We start from the raw sequence: 20,703 nt of genomic DNA, 5'->3' as shown, positions 1-20,703 counted from the left end.
GTGCTCTTAAAATTTCCTTTTAGATATACAGGCAGACCTCGTACTTACGGCGTGTTAGATTCTCGAAATACGCGACGTAAATCGAAACGACGTAAGTCGAGACACATCATTTATTATTAAAAGTAAGTTCTTAAAATAATTATATATGAAGTGCAGTGAATTCTCTTAAGTCGTAAATCGAAACAATTGACGTATGCTTGAGGAATGTCAAAACATTGTTCGACGTAACGTAACTACAAGAGGGAGACTTTGTACAAAAGTCGATTGCTAGGGTACCTCTGCCCTATTCGTGATTTCTACCGTGAAGCAGTTGTGTTTGCATGGCTGTGTTTCGGTTTGAAGGGTGGGATATGGCGTGAATTTACAGGGTACAGAGGAATAACACCTGAGTCCTCAGGAATGGCACCGCATGGGCGAAACAGTATACTTTGTTATAGTACTGCTCATGTCTATAGGCGACGGTTACTGCTTTTCATTAGGTAGGCCGTCAGCTTGTTTGCCATTCTAAGTTGTATAAAAAAATCAACAAAAACGACTTAAGTCGAGGACTGCCTGTATATTAGACAATCTGCTGTGTCTCATCAGATAAGATTCTTTAAACGTATCTAAATACACTCCTTTATTCGTGTCAATATTGTAATGTTGTGTATCCGTTTGGAGCGCTTACAAGCCCATTCATAAACTCGCTTCAAAAGCCGAGCTAACGTTCTACTGAATAGTCTATACATACCGCTTTGTGGAAAACGAGGCTGGGTTATCTGGAGTGAAGACTGTATCTTAACTAATATTATAGATAGATAGATAGATACTCTTTATTGTTTCCTCCAAAAGATTACAATAGTAAACTTATTATAAATATAAATAATTATAAGAAATAATCACAATGAGAAAATAATGGGTGACCTTATCGCTAAGAGCGATCTCTTCCAGGCAACCTTTGGATGGAGAGGAGTAAACTAGTTAAATAAGTAAACTAATATTATACAGTGGTAAGATTAGATTTATTTGTCTGTAATGGACAAACTAAATATAGGTAATTCGACTACTAAGTTAGTAATATACTAATCTTCATATTCGAATGATTTTACTAATTAGTAATCAATAAAAATAATAAAAACAAAGTCATTTCCCTATTTGTTTTTATACAACTTAGAATGAGAAACAAGCTGACGGCCATGAGCAGTACCATGGACATAACAGAGTATACTGTTTCACCCATGATACCTCCCATGCGTTGACATTTCTGAGGACTCAGTTGTTATTCTTCTGTACTGTGTAAATTCACGCCATATACCACCCTTCAAACCGAAACACAGCCATGCAAATACAACTGCTTTACAGCTTTGGAGATATTTAAGAGGGACGCTGCTACCCATCCGTTGCTCTCTTTCAGCGCCTCTTACGACACCAAAATGGGTAGTATTTTATTTAAAATAAAAAATATTCAAAGCCGGGGAGATTCGTCAGTTTTTTTTATAAATATAAATGGACACGGATAATTTTATGAATTAGTTACAATAACATGAATGTATTTTATTACAAGAAGTCCCAATGGTAAGATAGCGTAAACAGTTTTCTTTTTATTGCCCGCACCATTTTTAGTAGACAGAATTCGATCGGATAAAAAAGAAATAAACTTAAGTATATTTATTAGTAAAACTGATTTTTATCTCTTTGCAGGCGTTTTATTGGCATGTGACGCGGGCGAAGTGAGCGGCATGCGAGGCGAGCGCTCTAAGCGGGCCGCGGCCTCGCTCGCCGCGCTCGCGACCCTCATCGCGCTTGCGCTTCCACCGCTCTGCTTCGCACAGTACGACACAGCGTCCAGTAAGTTTAATTTATTTATTTATTATTTTTTTAATATTATTTTAAGGACTGATATACTTCTTCTTCATCAGTCCTATTGTACCCTGAACTGATTTCTCAAACAAAACTTTATCTACTTTCCCTAGACGCGGAAAGAGAAGAATTAATGGGCATCAATAATTTACAGAGATGTTAAAAAATTTCTGGTTTAAGTTCAGCTAACATAGATTGAATAAGAACAACATTCAACTTATTTAAGTTAAAGTGGCGCATGAATTCTTCTCTTTCCTTATTTATTTTAATTTATCAAACCACGCCGGCATACACAGACCAACAGTGTATGTCGGCTGCAAACCCAGCGATCCGGAGGTAGTCGCCTCCGGAGTAGCCGGGGTAATGGGGTATGCCCCGAGGCCCCTACCTCGCCCGCCCACACTTCATCTGGCGGGTAAAGAGAAGACCCTGTTGTCGTTGTTTAATTTATCTGACGCACCCATTCATTTTACTATTAAAAAAAAAATTACTTCGTATATTAGTTAAGATAGATAAACGTGATAGTTGTAAACCACATTTTCAGGAACAGGGAATACTTACTTTATATCCCTGTTTATTGCAGTGATTTTAACTGACCTGCTTTAATCCTCACCTTTAATTTCTCACTGGTTTCTCAACGGTATACAAGTACCCTGGTAGGGTTACCAGGGTACCTGTATACCGTTAGCACGGGCAAGTTTTTTTAATGGGTGAAAATAGAATGGTAATCCCACCTGCACTCAGTCAGTCAGCATTGCAGGGATTAACCACGATGTTTCCAGGGGGAACAGCGTGGAAGTCGACCTGATAGAGTATACTGCTAGCAATGGAGTTGTTAGATCCCATTAATAACAATATACTATATACTACTATATATACTATTTCGCTATTGTCACGATTTTCTATCTTAGAAAATTTAATTTATTTAATAGAAATTTTGATAACTTAATTTGCGTACCTTCATTTAATATACATAACCAGGTCAAGCTATTCTTACCCTTATTTCCTTTAGAATTTTATTGATTACACAGGTAAAGAGGATAAAGTAGCTAATTCATTAACGAATATTGTATTACCTTGTGGCCAGATTGGCATGTCCGTTATCCTTTTTATATGGCCTTTAAGTGTTCTATGTCCATCGGTCAATACTTTATCATCAGTTATAGTCTTATTCACTAATAACCAATCCAGGTTTCCGTTTGTCTAATTAATTTTTATGCCATTATGAACTCTATTGCATTGGAAAAATAATGAAGGAATAGAAAAATTATTGTTTTACGAATTAATTGTGTAGGTTTATGGGCATCTCAGTACTTAGCGGTGGTCATGTCTTTATACTGATTTTATTAGCGAATAATATGTACTGAGTTGTTATAATTTTGACAAATATCGGTTGGAGAAATGAAAATGTGTGGTCGACAATAATAATATTACTTGTATTTTTAAGCGACTACCAAAATACGGCATGGTAGTTCATAATATGGTACTGTTCATGTCTATAAACGACAGTTACCACTTTCCATCAGGTGGGTCGTCAGCTTGTTTGCCATTCTAAGTTGCACGAATTTACTCATTATTTTATTGCTCCTCGGCGTTATATTGTGTTTGAAATTGTTTAATATTGCTGAGTAAAATCAACTTTATTGTACAGTGACAGAAACTATTAAAAAGTCCTAAATAAATAACATCAAAACTTAATTTCAATAATTCTGTTTAGAATAAGCTGATAAGAAAAGAATGGGAAGGAATGTTACGTTGGTTTGGTCATTTGGAGAGGATGGATGAAAGAAGAATTACGAAAGAGATTTATCGAGCAAGAATGAATGGAGATGTCGGTAGGGGCCGCCCTAGACGGACGTATGTTGACCAAGTAGGCGACGTGCTGAAGAAGGGCCAAATTAAAAGTACCCGTAACCGGCGAGCGTGTATAAAAAGATTGATGAATGTGGAAGAAGCGAAAGAGGTTTGTTTGAATCGAAGCATTTGGCGTTCCATTGTTTCTGCCTACCTTAATGGGAGACAGGCGTGACAGATATGTATGTATATATGTATGTATTAAGCTGATAATTTACTTAGTTTTTGTTTACAAACACTTTTTTGAGTATATACTCGTTTAGGGGGAATTGATATTGTCACTGGAGACATTTGTAAATGTTGCCGTAAACATTAGGGGACAAGAAAAGTCACTTTGTTTCATTATAACTATACGATGATAATATTACATTATGCCATAAATTTGTATGCAAATATTTGTAATGTGGGTAGTATTCTTATGCAAAACCTACAGTATTCTTGTGCCAACAAATGAAATGGTAAAAGAACTAACAGCCTATTTAATCATTAGGGGAAAGGAATTGTTTGTAATCTAACAACTGTATTGCTAGCAAAATATCCTATTAGTTCGAACTCCAAATGGTTGCTTCTGGTAACCATCGTGGAATTTATCACGTAAGGTTCAATGACCTGACTTATTTCTTACTTATGTCCTATACCGATAGCTCAGGTGGGATTAAAATTCCATTTTCATCCATAAAAAACTAGCTGATTAATATTAATTTAAGACAGTGTTCTCATATTAAAAATGTTATTTTTTTTTATAAAGAAACGACACAATTTCATAGACAGAAACGACATAATTTCGTGGTACGTCCTGTGCTATATTTTTATTATCACTTCTTGTGTTGGCTTCATACTTCCTTGTTTTGCGCAAATAAGATTCTGAATCCTGATTTATATGTAAATTAATATAAATGGTACATAAATAATATGACAAATAATAAACTATAAATAATAACTTCCATGTAATTGGGTAAAGAAAGTTCGTTTAGTTTCGGGACTAATTTAGGACTTTAAATCATGAGCGGCTGTGATACGAACGCGAGCCTGAATGCGCGCCTTGGCCCACTGAATTAAGTATTCACGGTACCGTTATAGGTAACAGATGGTGTTTGCATATCTTCGGGTAAAAACAGTAGTAACTGAATTCATTATTAGTAACTGAATATAGATACAATAGATACAAAAGATAAATATAATATATATATATATATATATATATATATGTATATATGTAGACCAAAGTCTTAAGTGACAATACGACTTTTTTCAGATAAGAACTCACGCGGTCGTTATGGTGATACGTGCTCCACGGCGGTGGATTGCAACTTCACGGATTCTGTATGCGACGAGGTGCATAAGATCTGCAAGTGCCACCCAGACGTGCCGGTCAGCAACCACGTCGATAAATGTGGCAAACGTGAGTACTTTTTTTTAATAATAATAATAATACTTTATTTTAACTATATAAAAGTATATTAATTAAATACATTAGGCATATTTTTATTTAGTTCTACCCGCAACTATCCCTTTCAAACTAAAAGGTAGTCAAAATGTTAAAGCCTGTAGACTTATTTATTGTGGTTGTAACAATCCAATTAATATCTATATATAAAATTCGCGTGTCACAGTGTTAGTTGCCATACTTCTCCGGAACGGCTTGACCGATATTGACGAAATTTTATATGTACACTCGGTAGTCTGAGATAACATTGTTATCTATTTTTATACCCCTAAGTGAAAAGATGGCCTCCTCCAAACAATTTTCCCCTAAAAATAATTTATATGACAAAACAACATTTACCGGATCAGCTAGTCGTATTATGGATGGAAAGTTGGATCTACATTTTTTTTTATTAAAAAAAACTCTTTTTCTAATATTATATTTAGACGTGGACTAGTTTGAAAAACATATATTCCTTCAGCGTGCATCTTTATATAAAGCAGTGGCATAACAATAGGATGGCAGGGCTGGCAAAATGCCACGGGCCCCCGACCCAAAAGGGCCCCGGCTCAGGAGACGAACCTTGTACTTGAGTATTTTATTTGATTTGAAAATAAATGATAGGACCCCATCAAAGGAATTTGCCACAGGCCCCAAATGGTATAGTTACGCCACTGATATAAAGTATCCCATATGTTGAGTTAGTTGACAACCTACTCGTGTACCAAATTTCATTTAAATCCGTTGATTAGTTTTTGCATGAAAGACTAACAAACATCCACCCATCGTTACAAACCTTCGCATTTATGATACGAGTATTAATAGGACAACGACCTAAATAACGCTTAAAACATTTTAACTTTCCAGCATCTACATATATGGCTTTATCTTGGTTATGTTCTCGTGAAATAGGACAAAGCAATTTACGACGTTTAACTTTCAACATAAACCGCGGGATGTCGTAGGGTTAATGCATAGGATCTCTAAAATGATTGTACAAGTCAGAGGGAAGCACAAAAGATCCCGATGGAGCACCGTGCGTCAGTTTGTAGGCTGACCCCAAAAGCGAATCAAAGATAAGATAACCTCAAACATCTTTTATCTAACTAAACAAAAGGAGATAAAAAATATTCTAATTTTGAATTTCTGAATACGAGGAAATTAAAAAGTATTTATTTTCAACCGAAAAGAAAAATTTTAAAATTTCGCAATTTGACTTTTCTTTTTTTATATTTTTTTACCTTTATTCCTTTATTTTATTCTATTCTATAACTTCACCAGTTGTAAACTGATTTGGAAAATTCTTTTTTATCTAAATAGATATACTTAGAGATTAGTGCCATAGAATTTTTTTTATACAACTTAAAATGGCAAACAAGCTGACGACCCACCTGATGGAAAGTGGTAACCGTCGCCTATAGACATGAGCAGTACCATGGACATAACAGACTATACTGTTTACCCCATGATACCCCCCCATTCGTTGCCATTCCTGAGGACTCAGGTGTTATTCCTCTGTACCGAGTAAATTCACGCCATATCCTACCCTTCAAACCGAAACACAGCCATGCAAACACAGCTGCTTCACGGTTGAAACACGAATGGGTCAGAGGTACCCAAGCAATCGACTTTTGTACAAAGTCTCCCTCTGGTCAAAGTCTTATCAAAATGGGTTAAGTAGTTTATTTTTTTTACGAAAATAACTGATTTTCTTACAATTTAAATCGGTATTTCTGTGGGACACAATCCTTATTCATAAGTTAAATTCTCAATATATTCAATTAAAAAAAGTCTATGTAATATAGAAAAGGAGATATGTAAATCAGAAAAATATATTTTAATATTCATTGTCAGTGAAAAAAAATTATTCCTAATTCATTTTACATGTATGTAAAACTTTAAATTCAATAACGAATTTAAACACAGTATAAATATCACAGATTCAATATTGCTTCTTCATATAATTCCCTTAATTAAAATTATTTCTTTTAAAATCTCAAAAAACACTTCTACAAGCGACCGCTGAGGTCACCAGTTGAATGCGATGCAAACTTGACCCATATTCCATTGTATGTGAATAAGAAATTAAACAAGGAATGAAGATAATATTTTCCCCAGGGGATAATAAAATAAACAACGGGGTCTCGTGAAAAGGGACCGTTGAAATATCCTTGTTATAAGGTCATTTGTTGAAGGACAATCTTATTTGGTTAATCGCACGGAATCCGGCGATTGTGTTGTTTATATTTGTAACGCTTGACTCAGGAGTTACATTTTTTTTTTATATTATTTATTTATTTAATTCTTTATGTACAATAGACCAATAACACTAATAACACAATAACATCAGGTTAAAGAATATGACAGAAGTTATGAAATATACAAAGGCGAACTTAACTCTAATAGAGTTTTCTTCCAGCAAACCCAAAGCGGAAAAGAGCATCAATGTCAGCGAGTAGAGCGGTGTACAATATTGTGACAATTTTTAAACAGATTTTTTCCTGGAGATTTTTAAAGACTTATTTAATTTTGAAAAAAGAAAAGAAAGAAATATTTATTATTATTTATTTATTCTTTAATTTCATTTAATTATTTTATACTACTTTTTTTTATACAACTTAGAATGGCAATCAAGCTGACGGCCCACCTGGACCATGTACCATGGACATAACAGAGTATACTGTTTCGCACATGATATCCCCTATGCGTTGTCATTCCTGAGGACTCAGGTGTTATTCCTCTGTACCCAGTAAATTCACGCCATATCCCATCCTTCAAACCGAAACACAGCCATGCAAACGCAACTGCTTCACGGTTGAAACACGAATGGGACAGAGGTACCCAAGCAATCGACTTTTGTATAAAGTCTCTCTCTGGGGGTTCTTCAAAAGGGGGGTAAAAAGGTTTCTTCAGGGTCGGCAACGCACACGTAATACTTCTGGTATTGGAGGTGTTCATAGGCTACGGTAACCACTTATCGTCGGGTGGGCCGTATGCTTGTTTGCCACCTCAGTGGTATAAAAAAAAACACGTACATATATTTATTGCAGTCGCAACTCTTAATCAGTCAAAAGTACTTTTGACCTTATGCTTTAGTCAATAACATTTTTGACTAAAATAACAGCTAAAAGTATCTAACCTAACCAAACCTAACTGCAAATTTGCGGGGGGAAAAGGGATTGTTAGTAATGGAGACTAAGAATCCCATTGCTAGCAATATACCCAACCAGGTCGACCTCCTCGCGGTTCCCCCTGGAAACTATCATGGTTAATTCCTGATGAACTCATCATGATGGGCTAACTGGCGTGTTTTCATTCTCATCTATCACCCTTCACTGGTGCTCCGCCAGCGTATCCCGTTAGCGCAGGCGAGGTTACCATACCATTTTCACCCATAAAAAACCCAAATTTGCAGACCTAATAACCAATAAGTCAAAACCATTTTTGACTAACTTGTTCAGGCAATAGTACTTTTAACTGGTTAAGAGTTCTGACTGAAACATATACAATTACTGTATATAATTTTGATAGTGGAACGCCCGTGTTGTACCATGAATCGATTTATTATCGCGTGTTATATGCTCTTTAACTACTATCACTTATTATGCAGCTGTTATTAAAATAAGTACACAATGGTATTGCAACCAGTTTAGTGAATTCTTAGAGTTATTTGTTATTTAATGATTTTATATTAAAAAAGTTATTTCTATCTTTGTGGTTTTACTATAAAGATAATTTAAAACACTACTCATCTAAACAGTTTAACAGAAATTCAAGCATTGTTTAGTTGATATAGTAATTTATTTATTTATATTTATCAACTAAGGGAGCTTGACAGTTTCTCAATTTGTTCCACTAGCAATCACAATATAAACAAACATAATAACATTTAATTATTGGACACTTTCTAAATAATGTATTGCTATTCTGCGATACTCGACAAGTTTACAAGTTAATAAATATATCCAAGTCCGGATTCTGGCTCCTGGCACCGTTGAGCAGACGAGCCTATTTTACTAGCTCTGTTCTTCTCATCGGAACACGAGAAAGCCCCTTTTTTATACAACTTAGAATGACAAACAATCTGACGACCCACCTGATGGAAAGTGGTAACCGTTGTCTACAGACATGAGCAGTATCATGGACATAACAGAGTATACTGTTTCGCCCATAATACCCCCCATACGTTGCCATTCCTCTGTACCATGTAAATTCACGCCCTTTAAACCGAAACACAGCCATGCGAACACAACTGCTTATAGCAAGGTAAATTTTTTATAGTAAGGCTGTTGAAGTTTAAACTAAATATTTAAAATTAACAATATTTAAAAACGGTTAGTTTTAAATATCTCACGACTTTGTTTAACTATTTATTTAGATGAAAAATATCCTATGTATTAAACCAAAAGAAGGTCGAGGCTTTGTCTACATGTATTACGATAGAAAACATCCTGTGTTAATCCAAAGAACAGTCGAGTAAAGAAAAGAATTTCGAATCTTTCTTATTTATTTTTTAGGGACTTTGCTACTCCTATAATACGAAATGTGAATCACTAACGCTGACCTGAATAACCTCTTGAAAGCAACCATCAGAGCAGCTTATAAATACATTCTCTACACCGTGATATGAATAGATTTTAAATTTATAGTGATCAATATCCGATAGTTATATCAAATTAGTCATTTAAATGGCTAGATTTTTCGCAGCTATGTTAGTCTCTTTCTAATTAATCAGAGGGAGACTTTGTACAAAAGTCGTTTGCTTTGGTACCTCTGTCCCATTCATGTTTCAACTGTAAAGCAGTTGTGTTTGCATGGCTGTGTTTCGGTTTGAAGGGTGGGATATGGCGTGAATTTACAGGGTACAGAGGAATAACACCTGAGTCCTCAGGAATGGCAACGCATGGGAGGTATCTTGAGTGAAACAGTATACTCTGTTATGTTCATGGTACTGCTCATGTCTATAGGCGACGGTTACTACTTTCCATCAAGTACGCCGTCAACTTGTTTGCACTCTAAGTTGTATAAAAAGAAACTTAAATTATTTATATTTTAGTACAAGAAGGTAAATTTCGTATATACGAACTTTCATAATTTAATATAGTATTTATATATTAATACCTATGTATAAAAATATACATGTACACTTTTATATATATGATGAATTACTGCCTACGGAATTACTCGTTTTGATTTAGAAAACCCAGGTGAGATTGAACATTCCATTAAAAATGAAGTGAAAATGAAGCTTCAACCTTGACATGGCGTAGAAGTGGCAGATTCAAACCCTTCTCACTTCGTATTTTTTCAATCACAGGATATTTAGTGTAATAAAATTTTTGTGTTTTAATATTTTCACATATATATTTATTTATTTATTTAATATTATTATTTGTTACAGCTGCATCGATAAACGAAACGTGCACGTTCAACGAACAATGTGAGGATGTTAACTTTAAGACACAATGCCGGAATGAGAGATGTGTATGCAAATTTGATATGATACCGGAAGTTACCGTCGATGGCAGTGTCACGTGTACTGGTAAGTAATACGACTGTATTTGGAAAAGGGATTGTTAGTAATGGAGACTAAGAATCCCATTGCTAGCAATATACCCAACCAGGTCGACCTCCTCGCGGTTCTCCCTGGAAACTGTCATGGTTAATTCCTTATGAATTCATCATGATGGGTTAATGGGCCTGTTTCCATTCTCATCGATCACCCTTCACTGGTGCCCCGCCAGCGTATCCCATTAGCGTAGGCGGGGTTACCACTCCATTTTCATTCAATAAAAAAAATACAACTTTATAACTATGAAAAGTGATTTTTTTTTTATTATTTGACTATAATCTCATCTGATCTTAAGTGACGATAAGATCTTAGGTATTTATTGTATTCAGAGATGAGTTTTTCTGACAGAGAAACCTGTAACACTGCGACATCTGTAATCTTTTATGCTGGCCCTTTTATAATATTAAAGTTTGCTGCTAAAACTGTTAAAAAAAAAAAAATATTCCCAAATCCGACGCTTTGATATTTCTGAACTTTTGAAGTTGTTTTAAAATGGAAACTCACTTTGTAAGTGAGACCTTATTCGTTTGGTCATTTTGGAATCTAGTTGGTGTTATTGATCCATGTATGCTATTTACAAATAATAATACGACACAACAATTTCGTCCATTTATTTATTTTGCTCTCAGCAATAAGACTGTCTTACTGTACTTATACAATTGTATAGTTATATTAATTGTCTTGTTTATTTCCTATATTGTATAATGCAAATAAACTCATTCATTCACTATAAAAATTTTACTGATCACGTAGGTCGAACAAATTGTACTGTAAACCACACGGGTTATATGAGTTGGAATAGAGTTTATTTTCAAGTTTTTCCTCCTTAGATTGATGTTAAATGTCCTATAATGTAAATGTATATATATATATATATATATATATATATATATATATATATATATATATATATATATATATATATACCTATAAATAATAAGCTTATTTAAATAAAGTTAATCTTGAATTTGAATTTGTATTTGATGATATATTTTTTTATTTTTTATGATGTGCTCTGTATGTTATGTGAGTCTAAAACTCAGTTTTTCTCATTTTCAGCGGATAAGAGCCCGGAGACTCCAATAAGGACCCTGGATCCAGCTATGATTGGGGTCCTCGTTGGCATGGCGCTGATGTTCGTTATTATTTGCGTTGTTCTTCGGCTGTTCAGCAGGTGAATTTATGTTTTAATAAGCATAAAGCTAGTAAAAAAAAAATTATTCAATATGTTAATTAGTCTTTATACATTTTACACTGGCATTGAGAGAATGTTTTCTAAGACAAATCTAGTGAGAAAAAAATACTTTTTTTTATCTCTTTATCTTTATCTAAAGTTGTAATACTATAGTAATTTTTATTATATTTACAAGAAGGACATTTAAGCATTTTTAACTACGGCTTTCATTTATTCATTCTTTATTGAATAATAAAATTTGTAGAAATGGCGAGCTTAATGCTATATGGCATTGTCTACCAACTAACCAGTATACATACATACATATACATATATTTCATTCCAATATATTATTTATTTATTTAACTCTTTATTGCACCATAAATAAAAATATACAATGACAAGTGAATAATTCAAATGAAATACAGTAACATAAATACAGATTGAAATATACACATAAAGGTACAAAAGGCGGTCTTATCGCTAGGGCAATCTCTTACAGACAACCTATTACATAAATTGTGTCTAATTTTCAGAGCAAGATGGAGGGAGAATCGCACAATTTTCAACACTCCAAATCCGAGGCTAATGAATGTGTCCTTATTGAGAGATTCTAAGCTATTACACGCACAGGTAAATATGTTATAGATTGTTACATGCCTTTTATGGGATTTGCTTTTATGGCATATATTAGAACAAAAGTAATTGAAGATTGTGTCACACGAAAAGAAACCAACTTCAATTGTGACAAAACCAGTTGTTTTGATCTAAAAATTAAACAACTGAACTGATTTTGATAAAATTTCTCTGAGACTAATCTGTAAGCATATCCCTTCAGATAAGTAAAGAATTTTCCAAATAAATTTACAACTGATGGAGATATGAACTAACTAAGATAAAAAAATCAACCGAATTGAGAACTATCTTTATTTTTTTGAAGTCGGTTAAATTTTTTTTTATACTAAAAAGTACGATGATAATATTATAACTAATAATGCAAATATAAAAGTTTTTAAAGATAGTTATATAAAAAAAGTCTTCCAGTCTTGGATTCGTATGATTTTTTTTTAAATAAAATACAGCTCATGCTGATAATATAGCTTTCAATAGGTGATGACAGTTTATTAATTACAAACAAACAATCAAACTTTTTTCTTTATAATATTGGATGTTTTGTAACGAATTAAAATGGAATGGATTCCACCTGAGTTATTGATACACTGATAATATAGAAAGAAATACCTGTGAAGATGGACATTCGGCTGATCGTGACGAATTTACCAGCAGTTATGCAATGGTTTCATGGTATATACCATGAAACGCACATGAAACACATATTTGTAAAATTTAAATTGACAAGGTTTACTCATATCTGGCTATATGAATGGAGGAATTAATACTAAAATATTTTTAGGATCGTCGTGGATCTCGTGTAAGCGTTCGGCCACCATCGAGACAGACTAGTCAACAAGAATTGCGGCCGCATTCACCAAGTCCAGGTATCAAATTCAATCTAATTTAGTCTTCTTTATAGAAAAAAAAAAATATATATTTCGTCAACTTCAGTATCTGATCAAGACAAGATTTACAAGAGACAGTAATTAACGCAACCAATTAGGTCAAATATAATAATTTATCTAAGTTATCTCGACTTCTTGTCCAGGTTACAAAGGACAGTAATCAAATTGAGGCGATATTTCTTATAAATTATACAAAGTGAAAGCCTATAAGTTAATATAGACCAAAACGTCAAATAAATCACAATATAACGTTATACTTTGCTCATAATATTGTAATTCTAAAGCCAAATGATTTATTTAAAATAATATGGCTGTTCTATTCAGTTTCATTATAATCACCTTTTACTTTTATCTATATTGACAAAACTACACAGTATTTTGTTTATTATATGTCTAATTATAAAATAACTAAGAGCTACTATAGTATTTATAATTGAAATCGGCGTTGTTACTAATATTGTGTTATGTTTATTGATATCATCACTACTATTATCAATATCATTATCAAAATCATTAACAAATATATAAGTTATTATACAACGCGTATTAGTATTATTGTGTGTTTCTTTCAAATCATCGTTTTGTTTATTTTTTGTATTCAAATCCTTATTATTGATGTTATTCATAAATATTTCATTTATTAACAGCACTCCATCACCAAAGCCATCAGTTACACCGAAAACCCTCAGGTTACATTTATTTTTAATTTTGCTTAATCTGCTGCATTATTATTTTCAACCATAAACAACACTTGTTGATTAATGTTTTAGATGCGTATCTGTTTTATCGTCATTATTATTAAATTCAACATTTTTATGTTGGATTTAACAATTAAATATTATAGAAAATTTTCATGTAACTTACTCTGCAGATAAATTACATACATTTACATTATTTATACTATATTTAATGTTTAAGAAACAAATATTGATATCAATGTAGGTACATTCAATGTAATAAAAGAAATATTATTTTTGTCTACGCTAATGGGAGACATGCGTGATAATTATGTATATATGTAAAGAAATATACTTACAATAGACTAAGCTAAAATATACCTTGATTACAATATACATCTAAAACATTTGTCATGTATACTATATATCACATACCGTCGTTTTCACCATAATCTTTGGAAAAGTATGTTTTATATCAGATGCTAGCATTCACATTATTTTGGATTGCATATTATAATAAGACTATTAGAATATTATAGATAACTTATTTATACATTACACACAATCCTGTTAAAAAATTAGATATTTTTATAATAACGATTAGCTCGAATAGTTGAAAAATTCTTCAAGAAATTGCATTAAATTTTTTTTCCAGTAATTTGACGACTTGCATGTGAAGATCATTGGAACAAGTAACTTAATTTCCTTTTCTTGTACAATGCTGGTAATTTACTCTTTCAATGATAAAGTAACCGTACTGTAACAGGAAATCTTGCTTTGCATTTGGAATGAAATAAATTGCCTATTAGATAGCGTTAGTACCATCTCTCTAAACCCGGCTTTCACGAAAATACTTTTTCAAAAATCATATACCTTTGATCTGATAGCGGAAGAAACTTTTGATGACTCAGCATGTTTCATTTGACATCATGCTACGAATTTTGCTCAAAGCAAAAACAAAGCGATTTAACACTTATCTACTTTTAATGAAAACCTTTAATTTTAGGTTCTCGCCGAGGTTCAAGAGCAAGCAGTGGACATTCAGCTACATCATTGAGATCAGCAACACTTCGTTCGCCGACTACAACTGGACCTACTTCGGTTACTGTCGAAATACGAGCCCCAGATTCGTAAAATCTAAAAGACATTCATATTATAACTAAACAAAAAGCTAAAATCACAAAAACACTTAGAAGAAAAGGTAGAAATCGAATAGTTCAAAATGATGATAAAAAGAAAAGTATATTAGATATAAAGCTAAGTAACGATGCTTCTAACGTGTAATCAGGGAACGCAAAGTCTGTATTCAAAGTTGAACAAAAGTAATTGTAAAAACATTCAGTCCAGTTTTACCGTATTTGTGATAATATTTACCAATTGTTCAGCATTAAATTAGGCTTATATTCATCCATTAATTGTATAGCAATAATGTCATGCACTAATATATCTGTCATAAAATCAGCCACTTTAAAAGTGCCTCTATTCATAATATCAATGATTTACTTTTTATCTTTCATGAAGTATAAAATTTACCTAAATAAGTTAATGAAGCACATTGTTAGATTTAAAACAGTTAAACATTTAAATAGTATATTCACGTTCACCATTCAAATATTAAGTCACTTTTTATTATTAGATATAATGCACAGTTCTAATATACTCATAATTTAAAGAATAGACATATAATAGGGAGAAATTTAGCTTTTTTAGCATTAGGTGAAAGATCGCTTTTTGGCAAATTTTGTAGTTCGATAGTTTAGTAAGTCGATTATTAATATAAGAACACTATTTCAGATTTACTCTTCTTTTCTAGATTTCCTTGTAAGTAAAAGCTAGATTTTGTGATTCCCTGCCTTAGAAATATAAAGTGTAGCTTATATCTAAGCTAAAATTTATTTACGGGGACCATCTCCTGATGAGGAGTGATCTGAATTTCGAGTAGATTGGATAGTAATTAGGAAGGAGGGAAGCTTCGATATCGCTTTCTATAACTATAACGAGGTAATTATAAGACTTTCAATTATATCTAGTTATAATTTGTGGTGCGGACGAAATGCTTTCTTTAAAGTTTCAATGAGAGACAGTTGTGAGTCGAGTTAAGGTTTTCGTTTAAGATCTCGTGTAGTCTTCTTAGGTACTTCTTATATAACGATACGATGTGTAAAATGGGGAAATTTACACAAATAATGATAAGTCATTGCACTTCTGAAGCTTCGACCAAATTTTATGTAATACGCACAAGCGTCTAGTACAGATTTAGGGACTTTATAATAATTGAATGCCACTATATGCGTGTTGATGCAAATAAACAAATTAATTATAGAAAAATATCATCTCCACCTTTAAGTATGGGACATACTTGATTTATGGGGAAGACTTGAAGTATGGCTCATACAGAAAATATCATTATCATTTTTAAATAGAGCAAACTGACATTTGTACTGGAATAAGCTATTGTATCTTAAATATAATAAATAATAATGCTCACATCAAGAAAATGTATTTCGTACACTGTGCTAGTTATATAATTACTGAAAAATTTATGCTGTAATTTAATTATACTATGAACTTTTATTATAACTTATACTTCCTGATATTGTTGTTTTATTTATATCTAGCTTTTACCCATTACTTAGTACTCAACCGTCTGCGTCTCATATATGTACGTATAAAGGAGTTAGTCTTACGGTTGAATAGACTTATAGATAGAAATTGAGAATGGAAACTTGTTGAATGTCTGTTGCTTGAAAGTAACCGAAGAATTTCAGTTTGAAGAACCACGTGAATTTACTGGGTACAGAGGAATAACACCTGAGTCCTCAGGAGTGGCAACGCACGGGGTATCATGGGCGAAACAGTATACTCTGTTATGTCTATAGGCGACGGTTACCACTTTCCATCAGGTGGACCGTCAGCTTTTTTGCTATTCTAAGTTGTATAAAAAAAAACACAGAATTTGCATATTTTGTCTTAAAAATACTTAGTTCTAGGTATTACAGTTGGTTATTTATCAAAGAATATAACGGTGAAAATCTTGAAATAATAATAATGAAAATATTAATTAATTGGAAGAGAATGGTATATAAAAAGGTTAAGTTCGTCTTTTGTACTCAACATTTTTTGTAATATGATCATCTCTTTATTGACCATATTACAAAATATATATATATATATATATATATATATATATATATATATATATATATATATATATATATATATATATATATATATAAAATAATTAATAAATAAATAAATCATATTTCTGTAGTATTTATTATTATTTCTAAAACAGTTTCTAGTGCCCCTAACGATTATGACACGATCTAAAAGATATTTTAAAAACCTGTTTAATCTTCAATGTTCAAAGTCTAACGAAATTAAATTTTATTTTTTACTCATATTTAATAAAATCAATTGCTGTTTTTTAAAATCGCTTAATAAGGATAGAAATATAAAGCACTATTGGAAAAAAATATCCACCAAGATATTTTTTTATTTTCAAGTGAACAATAAAAATTGAGAAACTTACTCAAGCTTACTTATTCAAGCTAGTAAATGAATCGTAGGGTTTCCGACAGATGTCACTTGACATAATTTTTCTGAAATTGCTGTAAACTTTTTAAAAACAGACGGCGATACTGAAGTTTTCTCTATAGGTGTCAGAGAAAACTTCAGTTGTTCAGCTGTTTTATTCAGGAATCACAGAAAGTACAGGAGTCAAGATCAATTAGTTCCTTTCACTGTCACTAGATGGAGTTATATTTATAATTACAATAACATTTACATACACTTCTGCGCAATGATAAATACTAGCTATTTTATTTATTCCTGTTATTTCAATCATTCATTTGACTCAGTCATTCGTGTTACCGTGAAGCATCCTTTATGTCTGAGTCACTGCTAAGTGCTAGCATGACTGAACAGCCATTGCAGGCTTAATAGAAACCTATTTGAAGGGTGGGATATGGCAGTGAAATTACAAGGTACATGGACATAATGTCGTAGCACTCAGAAATAGCAATGCATAATTGTAAGCTTAATATGTTTTTAATGTTTACCAGAGGGAGACTTTGTACAAAAGTCGTTTTCTTGGGTACCTCTGTCCCATTCGTGTTTCAACCGTAAAGCAGTTGTGTTTGCATGGTTTCGGTTCGGTGTGCACTGTTTCGGTTTGAAGGGTGGGATATGGCGGGAATTTACAGGGTACAGAGGAATAACAACTGAGTCCTTAGGAATGGCAACACATGGGGGGTATCATGGGTGAAACACTATACTATACATAACAGAGTTATGTTCATGGTACTGCTCATGTCCATAGGCGACGGTTACCACTTTCTATCAGGTGGGCCGTCAGCTGGTCTGCCACTGCCTAAGTTGTATACAAAAAAATGTTTTGCTTTGTCTGATGCTGGTATTTTCCTTGTATCTGAGTGGTTTTTTATCCGACATTATTATATACATAAGCCTCCCCCTTGGGGGGTTTTGCCATTAGTTGCCCCGCTTGGCAGGCGGATTGGCAATCGCATACAGGCTTTAAAGATGTTTTAAAGGGGACGCTATTGTCGATTTCTCGCCGTCCTTTAGTCGTCTTTTTCGACATCCACGAGAAAGAAAGGGGTAGCCTATCCTATGCCGGGACCACACGGCCAATTGGTGATTTTATTTCTCAATCTAAATACTATAAGACAATGTAGTGAAACGCCTCTGTGTACTTTCGCCGTACACGTAACATTGTTTTTTTTTAGTTAGAAAGAAAGAAACAAAACATTTATTGCCAACAACAAAAAGAGTTATATCAATTATCAACAGAAAAAAAAAAAAAACTTTACATTTGTAATTGCTAACATGGCCGCCACTCAGCATTATTGTTTCTATTTTTTTATATAAACTTCTTTAAAAAAATTACGGTTAAGTCATAAGTTTAAATCTGTTTGACACTAATAATAGAAACTTGTAACTCAAACATATAATTTAAGTTGTGAACGGCACTACAAATAGGCAGTGATAGTAATACAAAACATTTCCTACTAATTAGAGTTCCGAGCCACTGCCAAGGGAATGGAGATACTTGGAAAATGCCAAATTCAAACTAAAGTTATAACAAGGACTTAACGAACTAAGAATAGTTTACTCGTACGATGTACAATTTACGTCAAAGGGAAAATCGTGTATGCTCTCACAAATAAGTATTTATTGTTCTGGACTGGAATGAGAAATTTGATTGTGCTTACTCTCGTGGAAAGTTTTTGAAGAGTGTGTTTTTTATGATAGCAATATAGACAGACAGGTATATAATTTATATATATATATATATATATATATATATATATATATATATATATATATATATATATATATATATATATATATATATATATATATATACTGTTTCGCCCATGATACCCCCCATGCGTTGCCATTCCTGAGGACTCAGGTGTTATTCCTCTATACCCTGTAAATTCACGCCATATCCCACCCTTCAAACCGAAACACAGCCATGCAAACACGACTGCTTCACGGTTGAAACACGAATGGGATAGAGGTACCCAAGCAATGATGTTGATAAGTGGCTATGAGATGAATATGTACAATATTTATTTACAAACGCCACAAGTAAACTGCTATAAGGAATGGCTGACATGACGATGATTATTATTTACTTATCTTAAATGTATATATTGTAAAAAGTTACTAATATCTGAAACCTAAAAAGTTTTATGAACTGAATAATATAAACGTAAGCATGCTGGCGTGGTTTTAAACTTTAGAATGAGTCATACTGAAGCCGGTTGTATTTTTCCTGCTAGCACTAGCATACATCTGGCTTCGGTACACTGGTACAGGGTTCATTTTCAACCGCCTTATTCGGTGTTCCAGTTTCCGGAATAAGCTCCTTTGCTCGTCGTATTCAGACTTGCGAGCTTGTTTACTGCCACTGTTTACTGTCTTATTTTGTTCTACAAAAGATTCTATAAAAGACATGAACAATAAATAATGCTTTTTTTTTATTGTAGTGAGAATTACGAAAATAAATCATTTGTGGAATAAAAATTGATGTAATGAGGTGTATAACTTACATATATATGCATATTTATTAGATTTTTGTTGTGTTTTTATTTCATTTGACTGATTTTTATAAACTTTTTTGTGTATATTTGGTAGGTCTGAGAGTAGGTCGTAGACTATTTTTATACCCCTATTAGTTAAGAGTGGTCCTCTCCAGAATTTAATTTTTTATTTTCTAGTAAAATTTTTATTTATACTTTTTTTTATAAAAAATAGATTTATTTTTGAAGTAACTTGAAAATAAATAATGTTTTATTACAGAGATTATTAAAACTATAATTTAACCAACATAAAATAATGTATATTTTATTTTATAAATTAAATTAAAATTATAAATTATATTCCGTAGTGTAGGAACTACATAACTAAAAAAATCCACTAAGTGAAAATAAAATATTTAGTACACAAGTGAAAAAAAAAAGGTTTTAACATAAAAATAATTTAAAGTACTACTTATCCAAACAGTGTAAGTAACTATGAATGTGTAACAAAACTTTAAGTGATTAAACATTGTTCATCATTATTAGCCGTTATCTGTCCACTGCTGGACATAGTCCTCCCTCTTGAGAGAT

The 20,703-nt window shown here is 32.6% G+C and overlaps 1 protein-coding gene across 2 annotated transcripts in view; it reads left to right on the top strand.

Moving 5' to 3' along the window:
* The window catches only part of LOC113514663 (uncharacterized), a 62,119-nt gene extending 45,463 nt beyond the window's left edge, over positions 1-16,656 (top strand). Inside the window, exons 2-9 of one of the 2 annotated variants that reach the window (XM_052903269.1) lie at positions 1,681-1,827; positions 4,949-5,095; positions 10,521-10,661; positions 11,751-11,865; positions 12,402-12,498; positions 13,280-13,364; positions 14,033-14,074; positions 15,069-16,656. In XM_052903269.1, coding sequence (XP_052759229.1) covers positions 1,719-1,827; positions 4,949-5,095; positions 10,521-10,661; positions 11,751-11,865; positions 12,402-12,498; positions 13,280-13,364; positions 14,033-14,074; positions 15,069-15,196 — 864 coding nt within the window. In that variant the 5' untranslated portion in view covers positions 1,681-1,718 and the 3' untranslated portion in view covers positions 15,197-16,656. The remainder of the gene's footprint in view (positions 1-1,680; positions 1,828-4,948; positions 5,096-10,520; positions 10,662-11,750; positions 11,866-12,401; positions 12,499-13,279; positions 13,365-14,032; positions 14,075-15,068) is intronic. The other variant, XM_052903270.1, reaches the window with a different exon arrangement.
* The last annotated feature ends 4,047 nt before the right edge of the window (positions 16,657-20,703 follow it).

Source organism: Galleria mellonella, unplaced genomic scaffold, assembly GCF_026898425.1.
Source record: "Galleria mellonella isolate WM207_F2 unplaced genomic scaffold, CSIRO_AGI_GalMel_v1 utg1386, whole genome shotgun sequence".
In the NCBI taxonomy this organism is placed as follows: Eukaryota; Metazoa; Arthropoda; class Insecta; order Lepidoptera; family Pyralidae; genus Galleria; species Galleria mellonella.
The sequence above is the reverse complement of the archived record's forward strand: the minus strand, read 5'-3'. Positions and strand labels throughout refer to the sequence as shown.